This window comes from Anneissia japonica, unplaced genomic scaffold, assembly GCF_011630105.1.
Source record: "Anneissia japonica isolate Jap-2015-1 unplaced genomic scaffold, ASM1163010v1 scaffold212_len457575_cov179, whole genome shotgun sequence".
Lineage (NCBI taxonomy): Eukaryota > Metazoa > Echinodermata > Crinoidea > Comatulida > Comatulidae > Anneissia > Anneissia japonica.
Genome location: NW_022758217.1, coordinates 66,730 through 76,325, shown reverse-complemented (window position 1 = coordinate 76,325; position 9,596 = coordinate 66,730). Strand labels below are relative to the sequence as shown.

The 9,596-nt window shown below is 33.9% G+C and overlaps 1 protein-coding gene across 1 annotated transcript in view; it reads right to left on the bottom strand.

Moving 5' to 3' along the window:
- Positions 1–6: 6 nt before the first annotated feature.
- The window catches only part of LOC117125229 (macrophage mannose receptor 1-like), a 10,753-nt gene continuing 1,163 nt past the window's right edge, over positions 7–9,596 (bottom strand). Inside the window, exons 2-5 of the mRNA XM_033271691.1 lie at positions 8,982–9,113; positions 2,808–3,074; positions 1,803–2,029; positions 7–1,515 (exon numbers count right to left, since the gene is read on the bottom strand). Coding sequence (XP_033127582.1) covers positions 1,384–1,515; positions 1,803–2,029; positions 2,808–3,074; positions 8,982–9,113 — 758 coding nt within the window. The 3' untranslated portion in view covers positions 7–1,383. The remainder of the gene's footprint in view (positions 1,516–1,802; positions 2,030–2,807; positions 3,075–8,981; positions 9,114–9,596) is intronic.

Genomic DNA, 9,596 nt, shown 5'->3' with positions numbered 1-9,596 from the left:
GCTAAGAAGCCGTTCACAGCTAAAATGGGAAGAAACCCCCATATCGACAACTTTGTAAACACTGCGAAGAATCACCTTAATACTTTTATTAACGAATAAGCCGAAACAGAAATCAAGGATAATCTCATCAAGCAACAACGACTCAACGACATCAATGAAATCTAACAGTAAAATCACGATCAATCAAGTAGGCAAGGGTGGTTATTATTAGACCTATCGTTTTAGGTGTGTTACTATTCCAACAACTACTGACCAACCAACCATGAAAGGGCCTACAAGCACACGCGTTGTCCCACAAACACACGTGCTTATAACATTTATGATATTGTTTTGGTTCGACATTAGTAAAAATTTCCAAGGGGCGGGGCTTAGCGGAAAGGTCCATTACAGCATGGATTACTATAGACCAAACTGAGTTCGTATTAAAAGTTTTACGGTATTTCTCGTTCTCTATTCGACTTCCTATTAGAATTATTCTACTGTTGTTCTCTTACTTACGTTTATTCTCTTACTTACGTTTATTTTTATTAAATTATATATTGTTAGTCTCAAAAGTGCTGCTGTTTTTTACTTTATACTTTCTATACTGTACAGACTAACGCGGCTATACTTTTTATTCATCATGTTACGTTTATTTGAAGGCCTGAAATCATAACAGACCGAGAGCCTAAAAAACCGTCTCGGATTAGAAACCTACAGGTATACAAAAAAAACTGTAACAACATAGATCCTCAAAGTCCCTACCGTGCGAAGTGATATCAATCCATATTTCAAATTAATTGTGGAAAAAATAATGAATTTTACAGACGTTTTTCACTGCCACGTGTCTTTTGCTGTATTACCGTTTGTGGTTTTATATGGAACGCCAAGAGCAACATTCAATGTTAATTTCTGCGGCTTTATTATGGAATTCCAAAAAGGAAAATTTCAAACACAGTCGTTTTTCAAACACACTCGGGTTTCAGGAACAGTCGGTAAACACAGTATATTTTCGTCAAGCACAGTCGGTTGTCGGGTTCTCAATTAGTTACAGTAAAACTGCTTTACCTGCCCCTGACCAAAATATGTTATGAAATATTTTAGACCTACCAATTACAAATCATGTCAATTTTAAATTTAGTGCGAACATAGAACTTTTTCTAAGGAAAATTATGGAGGTAACACTACTGTTGTTTCAACTCATTTTAGTGTTTCCTAAATATTTCTGTTATGAACAATTATACGAAACTGCTTTATGAAACTGCCTTCAAAACCATACAACCTATCTTCTTTTAGTGGTCATATTGTTTTTTTCAAATCGAAACTAACCGTGACGTTCACATACTAGAGGGTCAGCAGGCGAAGCGAGCGCGCACCCTCGAGTTGATATAATACGCTGTTCTCTTATGTGGTTATAGTAGCGTAAGCGGCCTCTTCTTCAGTTTTGTGTTGTAGATCTTCATATGTATGCTCATTATTTTTATTATGAACATCTGCCACGTATCCCATGTAAGTCTGGGACGTCTGTGTCGGGGTCTGAAAAGACCGTGAAAAAAGTGGTATTAAAGTTTACCTAAATTGAGATTAACATTTTAAAATATGCAAAACATACCGTCCATGATCATGATCATGATCATCATGATCATCATGATCATCATGATCATCTTGATCATCATGATCATCTTGATCATCATTATCATTATCATTATCATCATCATTATTATTATTATTATTATTATTAATATTATTATATTATTATTTTATTATTATTATTATAACTATTATTATTATTTCAAATAGAAATATTTAATTATCTGACAAACCTGTTTAAACTTCTTGCAGCCGACCGATACAGCAAGTACTCCAAAAACGCCAACAATGATACCAACACAGAAAATTCCAATGGTCAGACCTAAGTATTCAGAACTGACCGGAGTCTGCAGACCTGGGTATTCGGACGTGTCTGGAATCTGCCGATCTAAGTTTTCAGAACTGACTGGAGTCTGCAGACCTGGGTATCCGGAACTGTCTGGAGTCAAACATCCTGTATCTGAAAAACATAGCAGAACATCATAACACGTCTGGAAGCAGCACATGTTGGTGGCAGTGTTGTTTTCGCTTTTGCTACTCCATGGTATTGTCTTCCATATTTAATTGGTTTTGTCAAGTATTTGTTTTCTATTTGATTGCAGTGCACCTAATAATTGTTGTTATTCTTTATTTGTTGCCAAAATGAAAAGGCCGAAGAGCGGCTTGGTGTGTTAACTACAAATGCAAACGCAAACGCAGCCACAGTTGGAATGCTAATGAATAATTTTCATCATCAACAATGACAATGACGACAGCGATAGCGATAATGATAATCAGTAATGCAAAACAGAGATGAAAATATTGGGTTCTCGTATTTTGCAAATTGCTGATTGCAGAGTTTCATCGAATCGTTGCAATATGCATGTTCTCTATTCACTTTAATGTATCCATATTATAATTTAGGGGGAGCCGGCCCTGTCCCTTATACACATCTATGAGAATGATAGCCCAGAATACCTCAAATGTTATTTCCGGGCGTATAGAGCACAAACATTTCGAGGTCAGTGTTGTCTCGATCGGCCCAACTTATCCGCCCCTGCAAGGATGAACGAGACATAATCTCGTACTTACGAGATATTAAGTACCGGTAGTACGTACAAGATACTGTAATACCTCGTACGTACCACCTAATGACCTCGTACGTACGAGATAATGGCTCAAAAAATATTTTTACTTTGGCAGCAAACGCCTCCGTACATATCAGGTTAAAATACAGAAATATGAAAAACAAGTCTTACATGATGCAGTTACTCGAAAGTAACATGTTTCAGAATTTCCAGCATTATCGGTAGCTGTGTACGTCACATTGATAGATGCACTTAAATCATTATCCGGTATATGTATCACGTGACCAGAAGAATATGAGCTGGTTACGGTGGGATGACAAGAGGAATCATCGGTCCACGTAGGAGGCTTCCAATACACAGAGACTGCTTTATTTTTAGCTATCACGTGTATGTCATCCGGACAAGATGATCCGTACGAGGGTGCAGTTGTATCTTGATCTGAGAAAAGTAAATTCCATTATATTCTGTCATTAGGCCTAACCCGTTGGTATTGATTTCAATATTTTTCCCATAGGCTAATATATTTTGGCAAGTCTCATTGTCAGACTCCCATTTCATAGTTTCATAGACAGGGAGGTTTTTTTTATACCTCAATGGTTGTGGTACATTGGCGCCTTAATGTTGTTTAACGTTGTTGTTTAATTTCCAGCATTATCGGTAGCTGTATAGGTTGAAATTTTCTTCCGGAGTAGTTTCGTTACACGTATTTACCGTGAGCTAAAACTTGCTCGAACGGTCGACCACCCGCTGAGTGCTCAGCGCGATTACCCGGCGAAATAAACGGAATGGTTGGCGTTTTTTGCTCGAACGGGCCCTTAATCGTGTGTTCTTGGGTATGGTTTTTGTCCTAGAGGAAGAATTAAGAAGTAACAAAGTATATTTCAGTCCATTCAAGTAAGCAAAACTCAACGAAGTGCACATAACATTGTTAATTGACTGTTAATTGCTATAAACATGGATTAAGAATTGTTTATTTGTGACTTGCGTTGCCATTGATCTTATCTAATTAATACATTACATAATAAAACTTTGTAACTGAGTCTATTAATAACACTACTGGCCGACTGAGGGGGTATTTTTCTATTCGTATTATCACCTCATGAATATTAATTTTAATAATTAACACAAACAATTTAAAAAAATGGTTTATAGAATGAACTAAAAGGGAAACTATACATGCGAAAAACACGGGTTTTTTTCAAATTTAAATGCATTTTTTGAAAGCTTAGGTAATTTTGGGCAATTTTTGTTAAATCTTGGGTAGGTAATTTCGACCCAGTCATTGGGTATATCAAAAATTGTGAGTGGTCAAAAATTCGGTCAACAGGCTCCATTGTCTCGACTTACAAACCATTGATCCTAATTTCTAACGTAATTATTATGATGTTTTTTTTATTTTTCTTTGTAAATTTTAATTGATGATTAAATATGAGTTCGATAACTAATATAATGCCAGCTTTTGTGTTTTTTTTTTCTCTCTTTTGTGGCAAAGCCACATTTATTCATATTCTTCATCATTTTCCAGACATTTATTAAACATCATTCATATTTTTTTGTTAAATATACATTTTAATCAAAGTCTATATTCCTAATTTCAAACAATTATAATTGAATTGTATATTTTCATATCATTATATTCATAATTTAAAAAATGTACGTTATAACCTAATTTTAAATTTTAAATTACCATAGAGTTATATACATGATTTTAATCCAGCATTTAGAGAAAATTCTCATATGCTATTCATTCATTCAAAAATATTCTTTCATAAATACATACACATTCACGAGTACACGTTCATAGAATAATTATACATTTAAATCGAAAACCTTACTTCGGAGTTCTAATTCGATTTTAAACAATTTAAATAAATTTTGTTTAGCATTCAAATCAGAATATTTAATACGGAACTTATATATACAAAATGAAGCTATGATAACAAAATAATTAAACATATTAAATTGTTTTTGACCTATTTTATGGCCAGCGATTATCATTTGTAGAAGGTCAGTATGCTTTAAAGTAGGCCTAGGTATACTTTTGCATACGTCATTTCTTTCTAGAAACTTAAAATAACATTTCCAAAAGGCCTTAATTTGGTAACAAGACACGAACATGTGTTCGTAGTCATCTATTACATGACAATATTTACATTCGCTTGTATCTACTATTTTCCAGCTTCTTAAATTTAACCTACATGGTATTAGGTTGAACAGCAGCTTGTAACTGAAGCTTGAAATTCGCGTTTCTTTAAACTTGCTAATTTTATATAACCAAATTTTTTCTCATTCAATGTTTCCTTGAAATTTTACGTTCCAAACATTTTCAATGTTGGGTTGCTTACATTTTCCCCAGTCTTCGAATAAAAGTATTTTGTATTGGTATTAGAATTTACATTCTCATTTTTTTGTATTTTTATTTTATTTTTTGAAAAACTTAACCATTGTTTCCAATGCTTAGGTATACACTCCATAATAGTATTTAATTCCGCAAGCCAATTTATCTTGTTTTAAAGTTTACATTTAATATAGTTAGCACATACTATTCCATTTTCATCCAATAAATCATTTATATATATGAACCCACTATCTACCCAATTTTTAAAAAACAGAGTTAAAACTTTTGATTTACTGTTTTGTTGTATGAAACAATTACCCCAAATGATCTGTTGTTTTGCTTCTTCCGCATTTGAAGGCTCTTTTGAGACTTGCTTTTCAGCATTATGCCAGGCATATATAACATCTTGGTAAAATGGAGGTAAAACACCAAGATATGGAAAAGTACTTTTATCTTCAAAATTCATATGCGTAAGTAAATAATTTGTACCCATTTTGTTCAGATAATGTTTTGGTATATATAAGTATACTCCAATTACCCTTGCTTAATAAAATTCTATTCAGCCAGCTTGCTTTTAAAGAATCATAGACACTTCGAAATTATCGTAGATTTAGGCCGCCATGTTTAGGGGGCATGGTTTTTCAAATAATAATTTTCCTTGATACTTTATCAGGTTTATCATTCCACAAAAACTTGAAGATAATTGAATCTATCTTTTTAAAAACAGAAGATGGTGCTAGGATAGAAGATGCTAAATAAGATAATTGGGATAAACCCAAAGTATTGATAACTGTTACTCTACCTACCAAACTAAGGTTTCGCTTTTCCATGACGTAATTAAATTTTTTAATTTTTCTATTCTTTCGTTCCATATTTTTTCATAGCAGGCGTTCATATCAACACCAAAATAAACACATAAGGTCTTAATTGGAGTATTTGTTAAATTAATCGTGTTTGAAGTAAAGTTCCCTAGAGCTAGGCCAACCGTTTTATTTAAATTTAACTTTGGGCCAGCAAAGGTTCCGAAATTTTGTAAAACTTTAATAACATTTTCTGCTGAAGAATTGTCTGCAACGAAAAACGTGGTGTCGTCTGCAAACTGTGTCAGTTTTACATTTTTTATGTAGCCGTTTGATTCCAAACCTATGCCAGTAATATTGTTATTATTTCTTATTCGATTTGCTAAAACTTCTGCGATGACGATAAAAGATGTGCGAAGAGGGGGCATCCTTGCCTAAGCCATCTTTCTAAAAAAAAAAAAGAACCTGGAAGTCCAAGCGTTATTGACTACACAGCTTTGAACGCCATTATATAACGTATTCACCATGTTTATAAATTGTTTGCCAAAATTCTTTTTTGCAAGCACTTTTAAAACAAACATTTATTCAACAGTGTCAAAAGCCTTTGCAAAGTCCACAAAATAATAATTTGTGATTTTAGTACATTTTGTCTCACAATGCATTCATGGTAAACGGACTACACTATCCGCATTATCGCAAGCGACGCAGACCCTGGCATTAATATTAAGTTTCTACCGCTATGCAACAACCTCTGCTCCAAGCGGGAAGCTGTGCTAGATTATTCACACACTTTATTATTCCACAAATTGCAATGCTCTCTTGGAACGAAAAACTACGAAAATTCCCTCAAGATTTGGTGACACCACTATATCATCGGCGAAGACGAAAGTGCTGGGCTCAAAGGTAACATTTAGAAATAAAGATTCTGATGTGTTCGAACACCTAGAGAAAAAGATCAGTGAAGGTGTTGGAAAAAAAGTGATAGCTCCCCAATCCGTTGTGAATACAAGATTCAAATCTCTGTCCAGTAGACCTACTTCCTTAATAGCCTCAATACCATCTAACTGTCAAGGATGTGTGTACCCATCTTCAAAAGCGTGATGCTTTAACTAATCGGTACATGAAGAGGTGGTTTGGCATCCCACATCCTGGCACACTGGCTTTTGTCACTGCATTTTAATGAAGAATGTTTTACTGCTCATATTTTCCTCGAGGTTAGAAGGTGATGCAACTGTTAACAAATGTGTCGACAGTAGATTCGCTCAAGAAAGTACATTGACCAAAATGTGAGCAAATTTTTATCTAAGCAATTTAAAGCAAAAAGATCCCAAACCTCACCTAAAACCTTAAGAACGACCACGTGAGAGGGCTCCTGGTCCAGCGACGTTTCGTCGACCTTCATTCACTGGAACAGTCACGCCACCACTAGAAGACTATAATTTACAACCTTTTAGTGGTGTGCTGATGTTTCTTTTTAATTATTTAGGTGACACACTTAACATACGCTTAAATTCTTAAATTCACTTCCAATTTTTTTTAAGTCATGTGGAAATCGTAAAACTCTAACAACTGCAAACAGTCCCTGGAACAGGGTGTTCGCACGTGGAGACATAATAATACTTTAAATTTAAACTATATTATAAATATTTTTAATAAAGGTGTTGACGAAACGAGCAACCCTCCTAAAATCAAATCTGACCTCGGGAACGGAGTCAATAATCATATAACCCGTTTAACCTTCCCCTCCGAGTGTGCAACAACACTAATCCCAGATCTCTGTCTGTTCTGGAAGAAATTGAAAAAAAATTTGTCATTTTCGAGTTGTCGGTTCCCTTCGAAATGTAAGAAGTGTGTACCCCTGACTAGGGACATTAGTGACTCTGGCTACAATGTCAAGTTGATTTGCTTTGAGGTGGGTTCTCGTGGAGACATCTGTCTCCGCAATACAAAAACAAATAAAACAATTTTTGAAAATGTGCAAAAATCCGATTGATTTTTTAAAATTCCGCTACAATATATCTAAACTTCCTGTAATTGCTTCCTTTAGTATCTATCACGCAAACAAAATAAAACCATCCTGAATTAATCCCCATTATCTAAAAACTGACTAAATAGGATTGTTATAATTATCATATATTTTAAAATTCGGTTTTTTATTGTTTAATCTATGTTGTTCTTCTTTTCTCCTTACGTGTGACTCTTCTGGGCCATGATATAGGATTGTTGTATATTTTCCCTTATTGTTTTATGCGCAATAAAATTTCCCTTTTCTCACCAATATGTAATTAGGCCCTATCTCTTTTTACATTGTTATGTACCATTTAATTCCTCTACATTTTGTGATTATCCATCCCTTAGCTTTTGCGTAATCCTGCTAAGACCCCATAAAATAAATTATTAGTTTATCACCCCCTTCCTCATCACTTTTGGGGAAATTCTGATTTTTTCTTTTTCAATCAACATACATTTTTTTTTATATTTCAAACGGTCATTTTTCCATCTTTTTTCACTTCAAAAGCTTAGGACTTCTTGCAAATATGTTTGCTGGTAAAACAAAAAAAAATATCTTTTAAATATAAATTTATGGGGGCGGGGTTACCAAAAAAAACAAAAAACAAAAACAAAAACCTCCCTCCCTCATCAGTTTTTATTCTTTGTTAGGGTGATAAACTAATAATTTTTTATAGGGCCTAACAGACAGACAGCGGTGAATACATAACCTCCTTTGGCGGAGGTAACAATCGATGCCATGTGGTAGGATTGTCCAAACGGAGGAAATAAATCTACTGTCGATCTCCTAATGCCCATCAGCGTGAGGTGCTTCATATATTGGACCATAAATTCACTTGAAAAAATATATATTTTTAACAGTCCTTTTCTTAAATTTAACAATATAATTAATGTACCTGCGATTATGTTCTCGTTGTGTTTTGGTATGTTTTGTTCCTGTACTTTTTCTTGTATTTTTTAAAAATGTATAACTATATGTCTTTCTTTTAAGGTCATATCAAGACAATTTCACACTTTTAGATTTGGATCCTCACTATTGAAAAATTACTATACAATGTATGTATCGCATCAGTTGGAAGTACTGTATATGGGTTATCAAATTAAATGATTCCTTATAGAACCAAATAAATTTCAGAGCTAAGAAAATTATTGAAATAATTTTCTGAACATGTGCTCAACAATAATAGGTTCACATACATTTTTCACACACGTACAGACGTCTTTCATCGCATCGGATGTCATTCCATTTGCCTACTTGACGTCCGTGTACAACACATTCAATACAATGTTCTTGATGATTAGCATTATTTGGTTCTCCAAATTCGAAATCTAAGAGATGAAAAGACAGTAAACGTTGGAACAAACACGTACAATTTATGGTTGTTTAAATTTATGCCGATGACGTATGACACAAAAACACACAGGCCTACACATTATAAGTCATTGGCACAGTAGACACAAAATGTTGTCATGACTATTTTTCAATCCGCCGAAACTTCAAAGCATGTTTAACTAACGTAAAGTTGCGTCAACTATCATTATTATGGTTGCTAGAAAATTTAAGTGGGAAATCATACTCGATAGAATTTAAAGATTCAATTTATTTGTTACAATTTATTCAAGATTGCCTCAAAAATTCGAGAGATACAAAAGCAAATCAAAACATTACTACACATCAAAATACATTAAAACATGCTGATTGGAATGAGTAATTGGCAATAACAATAACAATTGTTTAATAATAGTATAACCATATACATATACACACATATATGTGTATACATAATTATATACTGTCTCTTCTACCCATCT